Source organism: Staurois parvus, unplaced genomic scaffold, assembly GCF_062004578.1.
Source record: "Staurois parvus isolate SC_StPar_1 unplaced genomic scaffold, SC_StPar_1.0 ptg000090l, whole genome shotgun sequence".
NCBI classification, from domain to species: domain Eukaryota; kingdom Metazoa; phylum Chordata; class Amphibia; order Anura; family Ranidae; genus Staurois; species Staurois parvus.
The window spans coordinates 3,187,569-3,210,291 of NW_028317886.1; the positions used below are offsets into that span (position 1 = coordinate 3,187,569).

General features: G+C 40.6%; 1 protein-coding gene across 1 annotated transcript in view; it reads right to left on the reverse strand.

Moving 5' to 3' along the window:
* Positions 1-22,723, reverse strand: part of KLHL2 (kelch like family member 2) — a 204,647-nt gene that overhangs the window by 48,450 nt on the left and 133,474 nt on the right. The window contains exons 6-8 of the mRNA XM_089670361.1: positions 22,310-22,419; positions 20,637-20,753; positions 1,021-1,170 (exon numbers count right to left, since the gene is read on the reverse strand). Of these exons, the coding sequence (XP_089526487.1) occupies positions 1,021-1,170; positions 20,637-20,753; positions 22,310-22,419 (377 nt within the window). The remainder of the gene's footprint in view (positions 1-1,020; positions 1,171-20,636; positions 20,754-22,309; positions 22,420-22,723) is intronic.

The window sequence follows — 22,723 nt, forward strand, 5'->3', positions numbered from 1 at the left end:
AATGAAGCTTGATCTAATTTAAATTAAAAACTCCTAAATCTGGTCTTCCACAGTACACACAACATGGAAATGCAATTATTTTAGTAAATATACATTGCTAAATACCTTTTCCCATCAGCAGTACATTGCAGTCTTGGGACTTCTATCAGTGTCTGGTTGAGCACTGGTTAATCTGTAGGAGGAGTTTTCTTTCTCCTCTGGCTGCCTAACTCCTGTCAGGACCCTCTGTTTGGACAGTGCTGATTGGCTCTGTTCCAATCACATGCACCCTCAAAAACAAAAAAAACTCTCTAGCTATACACACCAAACAGAACATGTGCAGACTTGCCATTGCTGCTCTATACTATGGCAGATGGATTGGGGACAGTAAAAGAAGGGGGAAGGTCAGAGAAGTCTCTGAATTTGATCCACAGTGAATATGATAAGCATACTTTACTGCATATACAAACTGAATTTACTGTTGTGGTTTTAGTAACACTTTAATAATAATTTCAAGTAACAAATCTTTCCATCCATTATTTTTGTTTCATAATTGCAGTTCTATACCCTATTAACTGTATAGCCCCATGCAGACTGCATCCAGGGCCGATCACTCTCAGGTAATCGCTCCTTAAGCGATTACATGCAAGCAGCCACGATTAGCTGCGGGAGGGCTGCCTCATGCAGCTAATAGCTCTCTGCTAAGGTTCCCACATATGATTGGATACAGCCCAATTTGCAAGTGTGAACAGGGCCTATAATATAACTAACATTTAATGGTGGTTAAAGGGGTAAAGCAGTAAATGTGACATTCACCAAACAATCAATACAGATGTACCTTTCTAGTGCATGAGTTTCAAATTACAGTGATTGATTCACCTGCAATAAATGTTTGGTGAATGCCACATTCACTACTTTATAAATATAGGTGAAAGTGTTTATTTGCTGCTCAAAGAATAGCAAACTGATCTTTTGAAACTGTGTTTTCAGGGTTGAAATGTATGCACATACTGTATACAAGCTCCAAATGTGAAATCCTACCTTGGGAAGACTAACAGGCGTCCTCTGCCTTGTGCGAGCACTTTTAATTAACGTTCGCTGATCTCCTGGAAGCAAGTGATACTTCATGGCTTCTATGAGGTAATCTTTACAGGCACTGCTATTCTTCACCAGAGATTCTTCTTCAACCCTCTGCAAGAGAATATAATTCACATTTTAGAATGCTCTTGCTGTTACTATGATCATGGCCTACAACAAACAGGTGGAGTTGCTGACCACTGCATTGATTTAAAAAACCTACAACCAAGAATTTCTGCCTCGGTGGTGGTAAGTTGTCTTGATACTTTTGGTGTTTGCAAACTAACCAAGTTCTCAAAGCATATCTATGGTCAAAATAGGTATACGTACGTAGCCTATTCAAAATAATCTTTTATCTTGACGTCTGTAAACTAACTTTGCAAAGTTTTGGGGGTAGAGTCAGTACAAGAATATGCTGCTTTCAGGCAGGAAGGTACCATGGGATATGGTCCTTAGAAACTGAAAGTAAACAGCAGAGAAAAGCTGCAAAGCTTGCAGGCAATCCAGAAAGTTATGGAAAGAGATGACAAGCAGACAGGCAAAACTCGAAACATGAAAGGACATTTTTCAAGTAAGCTTATACTGGCTTGTAAAAAATAACTATTGTTTATATTGCTATTACCATGCTGATGCTACAAACTAAAGCATTTTATGACCAAAGATCTCCTTTAAAGCCAATTTAAACTATTGTGCTACACATGCTATAATATATTGGACCAATTGCTGGCTCTCTGAGCTCTTCTCCCTACAACAGGGTACTAGACAAGGGTGTCCATTGTCCCCCTCCCTTTTTGCCCTGGCGTTAGAACCTTAGGCCATACTGATTTGGAACTCTAGTTTAGTTGAGGGTCTTAAGGTAGGCACCCTCGAGGAAAAGATCTCACTCTATGCTGATGATGCGCTTCTTTACCTTCATGATGTGGGCTCATTGTTGTGGGCAGCCCTGGCTATTTTTCATGAATTTGGACTTTACTCTGAATCCGTATAAACTTGACCAAGTCGATACTATTTCCCCTAAACGCCAGAGCATGGATGTTAGCGGAGGCTACCCTGTTGCGGTAGGTGGACCAGTTCAAATATTTGGGGATTCAGGTGAAATGGGATTTTTTCAAGCTTAACCTTTGTCCTCTATTGACACAGCTGAGGGATAGGTGTGCTTCATGGAGTACGCTGAACCTACTGGGCTGTATCAATATTCTCAAGATGATTCTATTACCCAAGTTTAACTATGTTTTTCGCAATTGCCCCACCTGGATACCTGGCTCCTTTTGTAAGGATGTAGATTCCTGTGTAGGCACCTTTTTATGGGGGGACACGTCACCTCGATTGGCTAGGTCCACACTCCAGCTTCCGCTGCGCTGTGGTGGCTTGGCATTGCCCAATTTTTGGACCCACTATGGGGCAGCCGTGCTTGTGTCTGTCCGGTGGTGGTTTGTCCACTCCCGGACTAATGCTGCGGTTGGTCTTGAGGCAGTTCTCCTGGGTTCACTACAGGAGTTGGGCAAGCTGGTTTAGCGGGGTCATAAGGCTTATGCCGACCTGCCACACCCTACAAGGGCAACTCTCAGGGTCTGAACTGCCGCTAAGAGAGTTTCCTACAGCCAGGATACTGGTACCCATACCATCCACTCTGGAGGAATCCCAAACTCCCTCACTTTAGACTGCTGCCTGATCCCCACCTTTGGGCCCGATTCGGTATTAAAACTTTGCGAGACGTTTTTGCCTTGGGATCCCTACTTTCCTTTAGAGATCTTCAGAATAAATTTAGGCACCCTACATGGATGCACTTCAGGTACTTCCAGCTACAACATGCAGTTAGAGCCCAGTTCCCAGTACTCCCTCAGTTAACCACTGACCCTATTAAGGATCTCCTGGTCCAGGACTCCCTCTCCAAACCACTTTCTTCCCTTTATTCTGCTTTACTCTGTGTGGACTCCCCCAAAAAGGAGGCCCTCTGGAAGGCCTGGAAAGCGGATATCCCCATCCTAGATATGGAGGACTGTTTTGAGGATAGCTCAAGATTGGTGATCTCTTCTAGGGATAAATTGATCCAAAGGAAATTCCTACAGAGTGCATTATACACCACATAAGCTGCATAGGATATATCCCGAGGTCCTCAGACTGTCCTCGATGTCACAGGTACAAGGGCATTTACTACCATGTGTTCTGGTATTGTCCGGAGGTTATCCAGGTTCTGGGCGGCGGTGTTTGAACTTGTCAATCGCCGCTTGCAGCTGACCTTGCCAGCCTGACCAGCCTTGGCACTGCTTGGTATCCAGGATGATGAGCAGAGGCCCAGGTACACTAAGCTACTGATTTCTTACCTACTATACTATGCCAAAAAATAAATAAATACTTCATTGGAATGCATCCTCCACCCTCTCCATAGACTCCTGGGAAAAAGCTGTTAATGAAGTTCTTCCCATGTACAAGTTGACGTACATTAATAGGAATTGCCCAGTGTCATTTGATGGGGTGTGGCAGCCATGGCTGGACCAATGAATGAGCTCCTCTTGTAGGTACTCCACACCGGTACGGGCTTGGCTGTGTTCCCTTCCCGCTTGCATTCTGGGTTGCATGCCAATGATACTGTACTCTTAGACACATAAAACCCTATGTGCTTGTGTTGTATTGTATTGGACCACCTGTATGTGATTCTAGTTGCATCAGCTGTCTTTGTTTCAGTCTTCCAAATGCCTATGTACCTTGTACCACTGCCATTATTTTTCAATAAAGGAACATTTTGGTTGTTAAAAAGAAAAAAAAATTAAAATACCCTATACTGCGGCAATCAAGAATGATGAACCACTGCTATCTCACACAAAGCAACAGCCTGACTCTCTCTTGTTCTGAAACCCTTTACACCTTCCCCCAAACAGTGCACTAACCATTAGCGCAGAGCAGGTTACATGAATGCTACATTGTTAAAGTGGGAAGATGTGCCTGGCTGCTAATAAGTAATAAACTGAGTTTAATTGGGCTTTAAAGCATCCTGAAAGTTGCCGTTTCTTGCTCAGCCTAATGCTAAACTTCCTTATAGGAGGAGAAAACACAAGGATAACTACATTATGTGCTACTACTCCTTTGATCAGTGAAAGGGGGAGAGGTTACTAAGGAAACAAAAGTTCAGCAGCTATTTTCATCCTTTTGTCATGCAGCAGATGGGTGTATACCATTACCATATTTTCAGGGGGAGAGAACGTTGAACTATGAAAATAGAGGGTTCCTGCTGTTATGGGAGTATAGAAGACCATGTTTAAGTCCATAAGTAAGATAAATACATGGTCTTACCTGTGAAATCCTTATCTTGGAGTACACTAAGGGAAAAGGGAGTATTCAGGAACACGGAGACATCCAAAAGCAGTCCAACTAAGGGGTTAGAAACAAAGCAAATAAAATGCTAACAGGCCTATGTGAGCAAGAGATTAACAGAAGAGCCTAAAAAATGAAGAGCTCTTCTAAGAGCCTACAGAGTCGCCAGAAGAACCATAGGCCCCTTTCACATGGGTGGCCACTCCGATTGAATCAGCAGGGAATCTGTACATTGATCCCCTGCTGATCAGAACTGAGAAGGCAGGTAGATGACAGGTCTGTGTCTGCCCAATTTTTGCCGAGTGGACTCAGGCAAGCCCACTCTGCTCTAAGGGCAGTTGGGTATAGATGAACTCCCCTGTCTGTGTACACCCAATTGCCCTACGATCCCATCTGCCTAGGCAGGGGGGGTGTGGATCGGATTGGAGGTAGGCGAATGTAAATGTACACAAGCCTGTTTACACCCAACGGTCCACAGGGGTGAATAGAGGGTCTGATCAGGTCCGCCTGAAAAACTGACAGGGGCCTTACACCTGAAGCTGGCATCAGATTAGGCCTGGCAATCTACACATCTCAATTTGAATTAAATGTGGCACTATGTTTTGAGCACACCCATCTATGACATCAGATGAAAACTGAACATTCACCGAGTACAGATTGACCTTGTGTGAACTTCAGGCGAGGTGGCAGCCTTGTAAATCAGAAAAACAGTTGACAGATGCTGAAAAGCCCAGGAAACACTATCTATCTAATATAGTGGAGTGCACTTTCACAAAAAAAGGTGAGACCTTTTCTTTAAAGTGACACAAAAGCCTTTTTTCCTGTTTGCCTGTATCATGCCTTTATCAAAAAATCCCAAATTTGGGGTTTACACCAGAACAGTAATAGAGGAGAAATCTTCCAAATGGGGACACTAGTTGACACCCACGGATTCCTGCACTACCTGTTTTGGTTATGGGACAGGAAGTGAAGGTAAATCTTGCAAAAGGGACACAGGAGGCAGAAAGAAAAAAAAATACCTTTAGTTCTTCTTTAATTCTATATGCTAGAATGAAGAGCTTCAGAATACATATAGACATAGTGGAATGAGAAGCAGGATGTCCCAAGTGGTGACCCTTAGGAATGAGTTAGTCTGTATAAAAGAAGCTATAGCAGAGAGGTAGACTTGAAAAGGGCATGCTACATCCACACATACTACATCCACTAAATCCAATAAAGAAATCTCTTTTAGATTATGTGGAGCAGAACTGAAAGATGGGAGAAAAAATGTTCTTGTTGTTGTGCAAGGAAAAGACCACCCTTGTAAAAAAAAAAATAATTAAGGCCTCAAAACAAGCTTGTTTTTGTGTAGCACAAAAAAGGGTTCCTTACAGGATAAGGCCATCAATTCAGAAGGTGATGACCATGAAGGAGGCAACCTTGTGAGTTAGCAGATAGGGACATCCCTGTTAGGTTCAAAAGGCAGTTTCTGGAAACCAACAAAACCAGGCTGAGATGCCTTGGAGTCACTCGGGAACATACAGGGGGAACAATGTGAGCAACACCTTGTAAAAAGGCTTTCACTAAGTGGCGAGAGGCAAGCAGTGTTTAAAAGAGAAATTGCTAGGGTCAAGATTTTACCCTCAACTCAGGAACTTGCCTCAAATAGGTGATGGCCACAAGGAAGGCAACCTTGTGAGTGAGTAGACAAGGTCAACATACACCTGGGCCAGGTTGGTGCGACGAGAATCACAGGAATGCCCTCCATCTTGATTCTGTGGAGCAGGCAAAGAAGGAACCTTGGAGGTGGAAAGACTGAACTGATAGTATGGAGTCATCCACAGTAAAGGTTAGGGGATTCCTGGACCCGGAGACAAACCTGTTAAGTTCACTGATGAACCTGAAAACCAGAAGGTCCACATTCAGCATCACCTATCTGCGACAGGTGCCTTGAAACACCTCAGAATGAAGACTGAATTCCAGACATTGACAACTGAGGAAGTCCACCTGCCAATTTCCCACTCGTGATGTGTATGGTGTCCAGGGCTGTAACTTGTTCTGCCCAAGAAAGAATCCGATCTGCTTTTGAGCTCGGAGACCTCTGGTTCCTCCCTGCTGGTTGATGTAAACCACTGCTATTGCACCGATGGGAGAAACATTTGCCATGAAAACATTACAGACCAGTGGACAGGAGGACTAACCAAACTCCAGCACTGGACTCGTAATCCACAAGGCCAGGGCAAGCCTTAATTTGCAGATCAGGTAAATGCAGCAATCCAGAGGCTAAGACTGCCTATCCTATGCTGCCAGAATGTTGAGATGCAATGGTTCACAATGATATTGAACACATAAGACTGCCTTAAAGAAAGCTAGGAAAAGTAGAGTACTGGATATCTTTTGGACTGTAGAGCCCAAGCACTGAAACAGATAGCCTGGAGTTTGCCCTATGGGAAGAAAACCTTGGACAGGACCATATTAATGACCAAGCCTAGATACTCCAAGAGATGAGACACATCAACTTCTGGAGGTTTAGGATCCACAAGAACCTCTGTAGGGATTGGACATTCCAAAGAATGCTGACTGATCGAATGTGCACTGACTGTTTTTTCATAGAAAGGTCATCCAGATATCCCCTTATGGGTCTGCTCTCAGAGCAAAGCAAGACAAAAACATGGGCTAGCACATTCGCAAAAACCTGAGGTACAGTGAACAGACTAAAGGAGAGGGCAACAACCTGGAAAGGAAGCTTCGATGCACCAGGAAGATGGAGATATGCAAGTAGGCAGCTTTAATATCCAGAGGCCAGAAAGCTACCTGGATGGAGTGAAGCAGTGACTTACCTAGCAGATTCCATGCAAAATCTTTTGTTCTAGAAGGAAGGTATTGAGAACCTTTAGATCCAGAGTGTGGGGTTTAGGTAAAAACCCCAACAGTGTTTTGAAACTATGGCTCTGACCCCTTGAGAAATCAGAAGATGGACGCAAAGCCAAGACCTCCCGATATGTGCGGACAACCCCTCATTGCAAAAGAACTTGCTTGTGGGGCTTGGAGGACTTGGGGTTCCAGGATTTACTGCAAAATGGAGTCCATTTTTTGCCTTGGACTTGGAGGTTTGCAAAAAAAACGAAAAACCTTGTCTCTAAGTCAGAGGGATTACCATTCTGAGGCTTAGCCTTCTTTTGTCAAAGCAAAAGGGTGCAATTTCTCCTGGTAATGTCCTTAGAAAACTGTCCAGATATTCACCAAAGTGACATTCCCCTTCAATAGGCATATGTAAAAGGTGTTTATTGCTCCAATTGCAAACATGTGACCCAGAGCATCCTTTGCAAACACTGGAGCCAAAGAGTGCAAATAAAGGAGACTCATTCTGCTTATCAGGTGAATGTGAAAAATATTGGCCAATGCAGCAGACTAGGGCCACAGACATGAGCTTCAGTTATTTGAGGACTGAGATATCAATGAGGATAGATGCAGGAGACATATCCTTGGACCAGACACTCTAGGTCTGGCAGATGAACATGGCTGCATGGCAGGGTTTAGGGCATGGCCAGCAATGGAAAAAAATGCATTTGAAAGGGCTTCTATCCACAGGTGTCTAAACTACAAGAATAGTCAAAATATTGTTAAGACATGAAATGGTCAAATCACTTACATAGAGAAAAAATTGAGAGTTTTACAACTTACAGAATGCATTCAGTCACTTGTTACTGGTATTAAAATCTAGCATGCTTTAGCTAGAGAATGTCAGCAACTTTAGACAAGTTAAACTGACAAATTTCATCTTGCATTTCATAACAATGTTTGTTTCTTGCAGTATTTACAGAGGTAGAAAACAGGAATGACAAACATTGTGTGGGTAGTTTGTGTTTAAATATAAAAAAGACTGCAGTGAGAACAGCTAAATGTTCTATTTTCTTGTATAAGGAATTAAAAAACTGATTATTTCAGGGACATCAAATACCTCTCAAGATGCATTTTATTGTATTCGTAAACATAAATTAAGTTACACACATCAGTGTATTCAAACAGAACACAAAGTCTTTCTCAACTTATGGTGTCCTACAGGCAGAATTTGAGAACTTAATTATTTCATAAGTACTATGATCTCAATTCTCAAAGGTAAATAGTGTTGTTTCTCCTATGAAGCATCCAAATATGTGATGGATGAGATTTGGAGAAGGATGACCACTTGTGCCATGTCTTCTAAATTGGTAGATTAATGTGACACAATGAAAGGAATACCTAAGGGGTGTCAAGACACCCTTTAAAGATGTCAGGGCGCTGCACCCAAACTGTCTGTGCTTGCGCATGATTCATGTACCTAATCAAAAACAAAGAGTCTGTTGGTGACAAGCTTTGAGCTCAAGGTGTCCATACTGGACACGCCTTCCTCAATACCTCCTTTCCCAGCCACTGCACTCCTCACACTGACCAGCTACAAGTTGTGTAGTAGGGTTGAGTAGAGCCTGATGATCAGGTCTATCTGGCTGTTGATTGACAGTGCATGGCAGAGCGTGGATCCATAGCTGCTATTTAGTTCAATAGTGGCTTTTAAATTTGCCCTCTGCCAAGCCCAGTCAATCAAAAGTAAGGAGGATCTGATGGAGAACTAGTCTCTTAGTTAATCAACTAGCTCCACCCTGAAACACAAGTCATTCCCCATTTAGGGGAATACTCTAACAGCTGAACGGGGCTGGGATGAAGTGCAGAAAGTGGTCACATTCAAGACAGCTTCCCAGCACAGACCTTCCCCATTGTTAATACCTCCGTATGCTACTACAGCGCTGGCCTTATTTACCATCAGTTTCATGATCTGCACACTGGTGGGAATTCTTTAAAAATCAATTGCAACAGAATTTCTTACCCAAAATTGCCTGCCTCTGACCCACAGCTGGGACTGCAGAGCCAAGGATGCATAGCTGAATAAAAGGGGTGGGGGTTGCAGTATTTTTGGGACTGTGTGGAAGTAATCACTTCCATATGAAAGTAGACAATCTCCTTGACCTTTAGCTGAAAGTCAGGAGGTGGCTTAACAAATGTAAACTCTCCTGGATGCTATAGAAGCTAGCTTGGAGTGTGTGAAAAGCTGGAGCTGTTGCCTACGTATGTCTTTTGTCGGTGGCAGCAAAAGGGTTAAACCATATGCTCCACCTACTCCCATATATCTGTGCTATAGTGCAACATATTGGAAAGCACACCAATTTTTTTTACTGTCCCATCACAAAACTAGGTCAATTAGCTTAAAAGAGTAACTCCACTTTTGCTGAGAAAAAACAAAACAAAACAAAACAAAAAAACAAACATTCCCCTCAGTCCTGTTTTACACTGGATCCAACCAGCTTCATTTGAAGTTGCATTATTTCAAAGTCACATGTCAGTACGACTTCAAGTGCGACTTGGAAGACATCTGTGCGACTTCATTTTGAGTTGAAACTGGTAAAGAGGCAGAACCAGGGCTCTGGGTGATCTATGTACATTGCAGGGATTTTAAAAAACTCTGTTGCAGATTTCGAACTTTTTCTATTCTAAAGACATAGCGGTTTGTTTATCCAAATCCATGTAAAAACTGAAGGGGAATGGAAGTGGTTTTATAATAATCAATCAGCTGCTGAAGCTGCAGGGCTCTAATAAGGAAAATTGGTAAGGTCTGCATTCTTTTAGATGAGATTTCCCATTGGGAGTATCTCACTAAAAATTACATTTTTGTTGCAGGGGATGCTCAAAATCTGACTTGTATCTTGGTGCAAACTTAGGGGAAAATCAGTAAGTCAATCACACAAGCAGGAAACTACATTTCTATGGGGTGTTCTGTATACAGTCTGTGTACAGAACACCTCCAGGCAGCCATATTGCATTTTACAGAAAACTGCAGCGCTGCAGGTTGATAAGAAAAGGTAATTTGTAATAACATTCATTTATAATATGACTTGTGCAACAATTGAATGTGCTTTTTTTTGCTTTTCTTCCCCCCCCCAAAAGTGGAGGTACCATTTCATCCATTATTTTTCGTTATTCAGGGTTCATCCAGGTAATTTCATTTTACCAATCCTCATCCTTTTACCTGATGGACAAAATCTCCTATGGAAGTTTCCAACAAATAATGTAACATCTACTGTATTAAAATGATATCTTCTGTTTTGGAGACTTAGCCGTATTGGTGCTTTGTTGTATGCAATAATTAAAACATGATAAATTGCTAAAGGCAACAAGTTGACTAACATTAAAGATGTTAAGCTAAGATTAGCCTAAATGATACAAATAAAAATCAGCAAAAGGGACATAGCTAAAATTTAAATGTGTGTACCCTTTGTTAATTCTTTTTGGTTTAATGGCTTGCCACCCACATCGCGACCTAGCTTCTGGGTGTGCATGTGCGCACCCCCTGCTGACCCATGCTGTAATTGGACACAGCATAAGTTTAGCAGATGATTACAGCCACTGATTTTTGCTGAAATCAGCTGTGGCCAATCACACGCAGAGTTCTGTGATTCCTAAATAAAAGAGCTCTGTGTACAAGGAACAACAATTTACCTGAAAAAACAGACAGGTAGTAAAGTAAAAGCAGCACATATTACACACAGTTAGGCAGACAGTTAACTCCTTGATTGTCCCTAGATGTTAACCATTTTTCTGTCTGTGTTAATAGTACAGTGTCCGTGTACAGTATTATCACGGTATTAGTGTCAGTTACTGACCCTCCCAGGGAGTGTCTGTTAGTGCCAGATACCAGGGGCGGACTGACCATTTGAAAACTCGGGCACTGCCCTAGGGCCCAGGGTCAGTAGGGGGCCCCATGAGATGCCCCTGGTACCTTTTTCATAGGCTTTTTTGAGTTTGGGCAAGAAAACAGGGGCCCCATGAATCCCCTATTGCCCGGGGGCCCCATGAGTTGTCAGTCCTCCCCTGCCAGATACCCTATCACAGTCTCACTATAAGTTGCTGATCACCGTCATTACAGTATAGCATCATAGCTGCGTAAATTCCAGTATATACACCATAGTTTGTAGACACTAATTGTTTGCACAGCCCAATTAATATACAGTTATTAGGATATTTTTTTTAAACTAAAGACATGTAGAAGAATACATTTTGGCCTAAATTTATGAAGAAGCTTTATTAACTTTTTTATTGGATTTTAAAAATAGAAATTATAAAATAAATACCACCAAAAGAAAGCTCTATTTGTGTGAGAAAAAAAATTATAAAAATTTAATTTGGGTACAGTGCTGCATGACCGCACAATTGCCAGTTAGAGTAGAGCAGTGCTGAACAGCAAAAAATCATCTGGTCCTGAAGGGGGTAAAACCTTCCAGAACTTAAGTGGTTAAGAGAATTTTTCAAAAGAAGTTGTTAAAAATGTTCTAGATCCATCTAAAAACAAAAGATACAATATACTATAAAAATAGGCCTTTATGCATGCAGAAGGAGTCAAGAATGTAAGGCCCTGTTCACATTATTGCGGTTTAGCACAAGGGTTCAAAAAGGTTTGACCAAATGCAATATTATAGAACAGGGGTCTCTAAACTGCGGCCCTGCGGCCGGATATGGCCCTTTGCTTAACTTTAACTGGCCCTTGGGGCTCTATTCTTCTCTCAGATAAAAGACACCATTCCCCCAACTGACGCCTACAATGGGCCATTATTCCTCCCACTGACGCGAACATTGGGGGACTATTCCTCCCACTGACGCCAACATTGGGGCACTATTCCTCCTACTGACACCAACAATGGGCCATTATTCATCCCACTGACACCAATTATGGGCACTATTCCTCACACTGACACCAATGATGAGGCACTATTCCTCCCACTGACATCAACAAAGGGCCAATATTACTCCCACTTACACCAATGATGAGGTACTATTCCCATTACTGGCACCAACTATGGGACCTAATTTCTGCCACTGACACCAACAGGCATTATTCCTCCCACTGGCACTAATGATGGATCACTATTCATCCCATTGATGCCAACACTGGGGTACTATTCCTCCCACTGACACCAACGATGGGCCACTATTCCTCTCCCTAATAACAACTATGGGACATTGTTTAGTCCCACTAATGCCAAAATATTTTCTACTCCCACTGGCCACAGTCTGGTCCCCCTAAAGTCTGAAAGATAGTAAACTGGCCCTTTGTATAGAGAGTTTGGAGACCCCTGTTAAAGAGCTTGTTAACATCTCTATGCTGCTTTGTTAACATCTTGTTTAAAATAGCTCAAGTTCTACCATGAGTTTTAAGGCCCCTTAGAAAAAAACTGTAACACAAGACTGATGCATTTTTTATGCATTTTCAGCTTTCGGTAACAAATCACTCCCCTGCATATCTGTCATGTGTAAAAATGATCATCAGGGAAGTTTGCAGTGATAATATTGGATATATCCAATATCTTCGCCTTTTCTTCTCTACCTTCTTCTCTTCTAACAAACCTGTTACAAATGCAGTTCTTTTCTGCTGAAAAAAAAAAGCTTTAATATTGCCCCTAAACATACCTACATACCAAAGAATCCAAGAAGCAGATCTCAAAAAGTCAATGACTAATGATGTTACAGTGTAAATCGTTTTGTATTGGCCAGTGTGAAAACCACATGACAAAAAAATCACGTGAACACAGACTGAAAAATATTTCATTAAATGCATTAAAATAGAAACACAAGATGTGGGAACCTAGCCTAAAACTGCAGGGAAAACAAAACATGAGAGTGGTTTATTATATCGAATGCCACATAAAAAAAAAAAAAAAAAAAGGCAGAACAACTCACACACATTATCAATCCTTTACCTGAATGCATTCCCTGCATTAAAGTGGTAGTAAATTGCAAAAAAAAAATAATCTAAAAAAAAAAAAACTTCTCCCCGCAAGATAAGAGCATGTGCTAGTATGCATCACATACTAGCACATTATAAAAGACTTATCTGAAAACGAAGGCCTCCAGTGGAGCGCTGTCACGGCTCCCCAAGGATTCCATCTTCACCTGATCTTCTGTGTTTGCGGGCAGCAGCCGCCTGACCGGCCGAGCTACCGATGACACCACTCCCACATGCATGCACACGGCAGTTTCGGCCATGGAAAAGCTCTCTCAATGGACGGCATGCCGTCCATTGAGAGTGCAATGCGCATGTGGCAGTGACACCACCAGCGCTGCCACAGAAAATATCTCCTAAATGGTGCATGTTTAGGAGATATTTACAGTACCTACAGGTAAGCCTTATTAAAAGGATTACCTGTGGGTAAAACATGAAAAACAAGGTTTACTTCCACTTTAACCACTTGCCCTCCTGAGGATTTACTCTCCCTTCCTGACCAGCCCATTTTTTCCATTACGGTGCTGCATTGCTTTAACTGACAATTGAGTGGTCATGCAACGCTGCACCCAAATGAAATTTACGTCCTTTTTCCCCCCCCACAAATTGAGCATTATTTCTGTGCTATTTGATCGCCTGTGCGGTTTTATTTTTTGCGCTACAAAAAAAAAAAGACCGACAATTTTGAGAAAAGAAACAATATATTTTTGACTTTTTGCTATTAAACATGTCCAGTAAAAAAATCTAATTTCATCATAAATTTAGTCCAAATGTATTTTGCTGCATGTCTTTGCTACAAAAAAAAAAACTCAATACATGTAAATTAATTGGTTTACATGAAAGTTATAGCGTTTACAAATGGCGGTATAGATACTGGAATTTTTTTGTATTTTTTTACAAGTAATGGCGGTGATCAGCGACTTATAGTGTGACTGCGGCGGGCATTCTGACACTGGGGGGAACTGACTTGGTGTCACTGACATCTCCAGTGACACCAATACAGTGATCAGTGCTAAAAGAAAATCACTACCATTGTACTAATGGCACTGGGCTGGAAGGGGTTAACATGAGGGGTGATCAAAGGGTTAACTGTGTGCGGTTTCACAGTAAGCTCTATGTGTGCACAGTCATCCAAAGCAGTGTTTACGAGCTGACAGGGAGGAGAACTGTATTGTTTACAAGCAGTTCTCCCCGTCGGACATCCTCGAAAATCACCGGGCGTCGGCGAGTAATCACTGGCCGGGACCCGGTGATTGACAGCCGCAGCCACGAATGGTGGCACGGGTAGGGAGCGTGCCCCCTACCCGGAAATGCAAAATCAGGTATATATGCATGATTTTGTGCACCCGTGCCACCCTGTAGCAGTATATTGGGAAGCGGTTAATGTAAAAACCACAACACTAGGGCTTGTTGACATTTGACTAAATTTCTAACTCTTAACAAAACACTCCTATAGCATTAGTATGGGTGTTAGACTGGCGTTTTACAAATGTTAGAAACATTCCCCAAATGCCCTATGTGCTATTTTGAAACGTTTTATAAGCATTTTACAAGCATTAAAACCTCACCACAAATGCCTATAATAAACTGAAATGTTATTAACGGCCTCATTATATACGAGGGCATTCAAGTCAAACCGAGACTTGAAGTTTAAATAATAAAAGAACAAATTTCAAGGAGTTGACACCGCATTTATTTTTTTGACATACCCCCTTGCTACATTTATACACTTATTCCACCATTTAACTAATGCCTGGAAAGCATGGGCATAGAAAGATTTGTCAGTATGCCTGAACCATCCCAGGACAGCCTGCTTCACTTCGCCATCATTGTGTATACTGTTCCCACATAAAGATTTGTCTCCTGTGCAATGTCACGTCAGGTTATGCGTTGATTATCCAGGATCATTCCTTCCACGCGCTGAATATTCACAGGAATGACTGCTGTGGGTTGGGAACCACCATGGTCAGGATCGTCACTGACGGATGTACAGCCATCTTTGAAAGATTCACACCATTCAAATGACTTAATGCGGCTGAGCGTCTCAATACTGTACTGTGCTTGAAAGTCTTCTGCAGATATCCACAGGTTTTACACCTTCGTTCACAAGAAACGTCATCACCACACGCTGATCCATGCACGTACTAACACTGTCGTCTGCCATCTTGATTAATGGTCTCTGGACTGGCATGAAACATGTGCCCTGCCTATCAGTAATAGGACACACTTGGCACCTACTACTGCATGTAGTACTGCCATGCTAGCATCCCTTTTTATACTTTTAAAATTAAAAGTCCTGGTTTGACTTGAACGCCCCTTGTATGTAGGAAATCAGGGTCTGCCAGCTAAAAATGAAACTTTCAGTTAAAATTGCCAAAATTAAAGTTTTTCATTATCCTCCAGAGTTTGTTAACCCAGACATTTTAGGAACAATTGCAAAATTGTGTAATAAAATCAGAAATGTGGGACTTTCATTGTAATTATGGCCACATTCTCCAGCACATTTGCATATCTAAATGTCTGAGGTGGTCAAGCTGAAATTTAAGTGAAAGTAAATTTTCATCTAAACGAATGTCCCTTTATTATCATGTCAAAAATAGGCTATATGCATCTTGCCAGAGGAAACTGAAACTGATCCAAACCTAACAATAGTTTCCTGAGCTGCTAATACCCATTCTGTTGGACAGGAAAGGGTGAGTACAAAATAGTTATTGTATGCCAAAAGCTTTCAGTAATTCCCCTGTCATGTAATCTGGCACCTCAAATCTAACAACTTTACTTTATCTGATGAATCAGCATTTTAAGATGAATGTTTAATAACAAAGGAAACAGTAGATATCATAGCTCGTCACATTTCCTATCTAGATGGGGTTTGATATGAAGATTTACATTAACACATATTTCTCTTTAACACTCATGGGACCAGAGCTTTTCCTTTTTTTTGTGATTTACTGCCATTTGTAACTTTTTAGGGGTGCAAGGCTGTTCAATGTGTGATCTTGGTCTAAACAAGCTTAAATAGAAAAACAGATCACATATTTTTCAATGCAGGCAGTGATTGTTTAAATGAACACCACATTTATAAACAAGTTAATTATATATGACTCTTGTATTTATAATTCCCAGCATGCTCTTTGATTGTCTTATGGAAAGCACATATAGGGTCTCTGTCATTTCATAAATGCTTAAGTGATTTCAAGCGCTACGTTCATAATTTCATAATGTTGTCTTGGTGTGTTTGATCATGCATTGTTCTTATATGCAACTCCTAGAATTTAGGCTGACTGATATTTATGAGCTATGCTCAGCTAGAGGGTAATACATATACACACACACATATAAAGAGAATATAAAAAGTCTACACACCCCAGTTAAAATGTCAGGTTTCTGTGATGTAACAAAGTGAGACCAAGATAAATCACTGCAGAACCTTTTCCACCTTTAATGTGACCTATAATCTGTACAACCAAATTAAAAAACAAACTGAAATATTTTTTTTTTTTAAATGTGGCTACATAAGTTTGCACACCCTTTTATACCTGGGGATTTAGCTATGATCAGGATTAAGCAATCACATTCAAAATCATGTTAAATTGGAGTCAGTACACACCTGCCATCATTTAAAGTGCTTCTGATTGACCCCAAATAAAGTTCAGTTGTTCTAGTAGGCCTTTCCTGACATTTTCTTAATCACATCCTACAGCAAAAGCCATGGTCTGCAGAGAGCTTCCAAAGCATCAGAGGGATCTTATTGTTAAAAGGTATCAGTCAGGAGAAGGGTACAAAAGAATTTCCAAGGCATTAGATATACCATGGAACACAATGAAGACAGTCATCATCAAGTGGACAAAATATGGCGCAACAGTGACATTACCAAGAACTGGATGTCCCTCTAAAATTGATGAAAAGAGATGAGAAGAAAACTGGTCTGGGAGGCTGCCAAGTGGCCTACAAAAACATTAAAGGAGCTGCAGGAATATCTGTCAAGCACTGGCTGTGTGGTGACAACAATCTCTCATATTCTTCATATCCCTGGGCTATGGGGTAGGGTGGCAAGACGGAAGCCTTTTCTTATGAAAAAAAACATCCAAGCCCAGATAAATTTTGAAAAAACACATCTGAAGTCTCCCAAAAGCATTTGGAAAAATGTGTTATAGTCTGATGAAACCAAGGTTGAACTTTTTGGCCATAATTCCAAAAGATATGTTTGGCGCAAAAACAACACTGCACATCATCAAAAGAATACCATATCCGCAGTGAAGCATGGTGGTGACAGCATCATGCTTTGGGGCTTTTTTTCTTCAGCTGGAACTGGGGCCTTAGTCAAGGTAAAGGGAATTATGAACAGTTCCAAATACCAGTCAATATTGGCACAAAACCTTCAGACTTCTTTTACAAAGCTGAACATGAAGTGGAACTTCATGTTTCAGCATGATAACAACCCAAAGCATACATCCAAATCAACAAAGGAATGGCTTCACCAGAAGAAGATTAAAGTTTTGGAATGTCCTAGCCAGAGCCAAGACCTGAATCCGATCAAAAATCTGTGGGGTGATCTGACAGATTTGAAGTGTTTTTCAAGGAAGAGTGGACAAAAAATGTCAAGTCAAGATGTGCCATGCTGATAGACTGAAAAGACTGAGTGCTGTAATAAAATCAAAAGGTGCTTCATCAAAGCATTAGTTGAAGGGTGTGCACACTTATGCAACCATATCATTTTAGGTTTTTTTTTACTTCCTTCCACCTAAGATTTCAGTTCAAATGAGTTGTACATTTTATAGGTTACATTAAAAGGTGTAAAAAGCTGTGAAATGATTTATCTTTGTCTCATTTGTTTTACATCACGGAAACCGGACATTTTAACAGGGGTGTGTGGACTTTTTATATATCGTGTGTGTGTGTATATATATATATATATATATATATATATATATATATATATAATACATACATACACACACACACACACACACACACACACATATATATATATACACACATACATACATACATATATATATATATACACACATACATACACACACACAGTCACTTGCTCATGTCTATTAAATGCCACCATGTTACACTCAAAATATTGGTCCAACATGTAACATGGAAAGAAAGGTGGTGTTAACCTTTCCATGCTCTAGTGCAACTTTTTTATTATTTAAATTTTTAGTCCTGACCATAATATGAAGTGCAAATTCACTATATATTCTCAATAAACACACTAGTTTATAATTTTTAAATTTTATTTGCTCTCTTTTGGTATGTTTTATATACCATTAAATTACTTTTTTTTATAGCAGATCAATAGGTGCTTCTTAAAGTCATAGAAACACAGCAGTAACTCTGAAGGATCATCTTAAAAAAAAACAAAACTACATTCCGCAACTCAGTTCACTCAATTTGGTTGTGGTTGCTCCCTCTCTGACTATATTATACGGAATACTAAACGTCCCCTACAGTAGATATAAAACCCACAGTCTCTTCAAAACACTCTTTTGAGAAGGCTATGATTTTTATAACTACTTTAGGGGAAATACATTTGCGAATTTATATATAGAAGGAAAAATAATTATTTGATGCCCTGCAGATTTTGTAGGTTTGCCCACTTACAAAGAAATTAAGGGTCTATAATTTTTATCATAGATGTATTTTACAGACCATCAGCTAGAAGCTTGGTGAGAAGGAAACAACTGCTGGAGCGACTATTTGCAGATGGAAGAAATACAAAATAACCATCAATCGCCCTTGGTCTGGAGCTCCATGCATGATTTCGCCTCATGGCGTAAAGGATAATCATGAGAAAAGTGAGGGAGTAGCCCAGAACTACACGGGAGGAGCTTGTGAATGATCTCAAGGCAGCTGAGAACACAGTCACCAAACAAACCATTGGTAACACAATACGCGCCATGGATTGAAATCCTGCAGTGCCCGCAAGGTCCCCCTCCTCAAGAAGGCACATGTACATGTCCGTCTGAAGTTTGCCAGTGAACATCTAAATGATTCAGAGAAGGATTAGGAGACAGTGTTGTGGTCAGAATAGACCAAAATTGAGCTTTTTGGCATTAACTTGATTTACCGTGTTTGGAGGAAGAAAAATGCTGACTATGACCCTAAGAACACCATCCCTACAGTCAAGCACGGAGGTGGAAACATTATGCTTTGGAGCGGTTTCTCTGCTAAAGGATACAGGTGGACTCTGCCACATTGAGGGGCCAGTGGACGGGGCCATGTATTGAAAAATCTTGGATGAGAACCTTCCTCCTTCAGCCAGAACACTGAAGATGGGTCGTGGATGGGTCTTCAAGCATGACAATGACTCAAAACATACCACCAAGGCAACAAAGGAGTGGCTAAAGAAGAAGCACATTAAGGTCATGGAGTGGCCTTGCCAGTCTCCAGACCTTAATCCTACAGAAAATTTATGGAGGGAGCTGAAACTTCGAGTATCCAAGCGACAGCCAAGAAACCTTAAAGGATTTAGAGAAGATCTGTAAAGAGTGGACCAAAATCCCTCCTGAGATGTGTGCAAACCTGGTAAACGACAAGAAATGTTTTACTGTGCCAGCAAGGGTTTCTTCACCAAGTACTAAGTCATGTTTTGCTTGGGGATCAAATACCGATTTTACTCACTGAACTGCAACTCTATTTATGACATTTGTATCATGTGTTTTTTCTGGATGCTTGGTTGATATTCTGCCTCTATCATTTAAAATACACCTATGATAAAAATTATAGACCCTTCATTTCTTTGTAAGTGGACAGACTTATAAAATTATGAGGGAATCAAATAATTATTTTCCCCACTGTAATCTAGCTAGATAGGGAGCAACCATAACCAAATTCAGTGGCATCCAGGAATACAGTTATGTTTTCATCTACAAAAAAAACAGTTGGTCCTTCCAGAAAATCAAGTAAGCTTATCAGTATGTTTTGTCATACAGGGACAGGAAGTGTGTTACTGGAAGGATTAACAGAAAAAAAAGGGAAAGCCTGGAAAAAAAAAAAACACTAATACAGTCACCACATGTAGGTCCTAGTAAGTAGCAATACACTTTTTGCTCTTGAGTTTGTATACCTTAAAACCCCATCTCAAGAGATCCACTGCAAATGAACCTCCTCCAAGGCTGGGCCCTAGGCAGGAAGGATGTTGACCAAAGTTTTCTTTGTGCAGCTCCATACTGCAGTGCATTTCAGAGTAATTTGCCAAAGTGGGCTGCACAGTACTGTCAGGAAATGAGCAGACTTGATCTAATGATCAAGTCTTCTGGTTCCCCGGCAGAACACTGCCTGCCGAATCCAAATGGTTTTGAAATATAAAAAAAAAAAACCCAGCTTAAAAGGACATCAAGCTGATATCAACTCCCTTAAATTAAAAAGTCTATTGGTACTGACAAAATACCACTCCTTCTAGTATCTGGACATAGAAGAAAGGAATTCAAATTCAGTATACTGCAAATCTGTTTTATGTTACCTGTACTAAGTAGTCCCTGGAAAGTAATGGAAGACGGACGTGTTCCATCAGATGTGCCATGTGCTCTTGACGTACATCCTTGTCGTGGTTTACCCAAGCAATAACCGCTTCAAACACCTTAAAGTAAACACACGGCAAAAGAGCATATAATAAATATTTGATTAAAAGACAAAAACAGAAATGCAACAAACCGCAGGAAAATAACACAATATATTTGATAATATACAGGTTTATAGGTTAGTGGTCATTCCAATTTAAAGGATAATTGTAAATTGAAATTAGCACTATTATTTTGTGATTATCAAAAAGAGTACCTGTATATAGTATATGTATTTTGGAAAACTTCTCCTTCTGCTTCACCATGCTCTAACTCAATTCACAAAGTCTCCATAGAACATTTACATAGCCTATCTTGTAATTTATGTTTATAAGAAACAGGGGTGTGCACATTTTTTAAAAAACTACTTGTCCAGGCACTAAATCGTGGTCCCAGTCTACTTGTCTCATGATAATCTACTTGTCCACATAAAAAATTGTTTTTAACCAAAACCGTATTTAAATCTGAGGTGCTTTTAGAAATGTCTAGGGCTTTTAAAAACAAAAGGGGCTTTATGGCAACTTAAATGTTGAATATTTTTAACATTGTGCTGTTTATCTCCTCTTCACCTCCCTGCCTGTCTCCAGTACTACACCCAGGGACTAGAAGGTAGGAGAGACTTTGCAGTATAATGTAATGAACACCAAATGGGTGCTTGTCAGAAAAGGGCTTATCCTATATCCCTTTCGCTGCCAGAGCCCTGTTTAATTCTTTTTTTTTTTTTTTTTTGCACGTGTTTAAAAAAGGTCTAGGAAATGCAAAATGTCAGTAAAAAATACACCTAAGTTAATTTTAGGGCACAAAAAAAGCATTAAATTACCCAATTTTTGGTAAAGTAGAAAAGATGATGTATCCGCTCTCCTCCCTCCCCTCTAGCCCCCGGCAACCTCTGAACTGGTCACAGGCCCGCAGATGGGCAAGCAGAGCCCGGAAGACATAGTGACGAGGGGAGGGGGTGTTTGTTGGCCCGCACGAATGCTTCCACCTGATAGGTGAGCCCTGCTTTTTGCCCGCAGCAGGCCTAAAGGTTAAAAATACTACATGTCTCTGTTATTGGGCAATATAAATTCAACAACCCTGAAGAAAGGTTGTGCCATTTTTCCATTGAAATGAAAAAAATGCTATACTGTAGGTATGTGTGTCATGACCATATTGGAAATAAAACAAAACCAAGTAGTCCAAAAAAAAAAATGATGGATGGCACCCAAGTCCTATTATTGATACTAAAAGCAAGTGTCCTCCTCAATGAAAGTGCCTGCTCTAAGACTTACTGTCACTGGTTGGTTTCTGCAATGCAATAACTCGTCATATAACATATGACTTTCACACACAGTCTACATAGAGAAAGGGTCAGTGGGTTCAACCAGCTATACTAGTTTTCTGACATAGGTCAACAGAATAAGGCAGAACAGTCATAGAATTACCACACATTGACCATTCATATAAAGATATTTCCTGCAATCTGCTCTAACATGTAATGTAGATTGCTGGGAATATTTCCAGTGTTCATTATTGAAAGGTGTGGAAATTAGATATGGAAAAATGCAGAGGCAACCACTGTAGTATTTGCAATTACCTTTTCTTCTGAGACCACAGTAAGCTTATCGCTGGCAATCAAGCTGCACACTTGTTCTATTCCAAGATTTAGGAATTCCTCGCCTGTGACAATGTCTGAAAAGTGTTGTTCTGAAAAAAAGATGGAGAGAATTGTCAATGCTATGTTAACATCACACCACCATAAGCAACAGAAAAAAAACAAAAAACTAATCAACATGGAGACTATAATATGGAAATGTCAGTGATCATTCACACTAGCAGAACATTCCTGAATCAAAGAAAACCTTTCCAGAGCAAAACAAATAGGCTGCCACTCCTGGCTTTCCATTCTGTAAAGGCTTGCTGCCTGGCTGTCATGCGGACTTTCTTGCTTCAGTAACCCAGAACAATTACACAAATGAGGGCTTTTAATTCTAGTTTGACAGTATACATA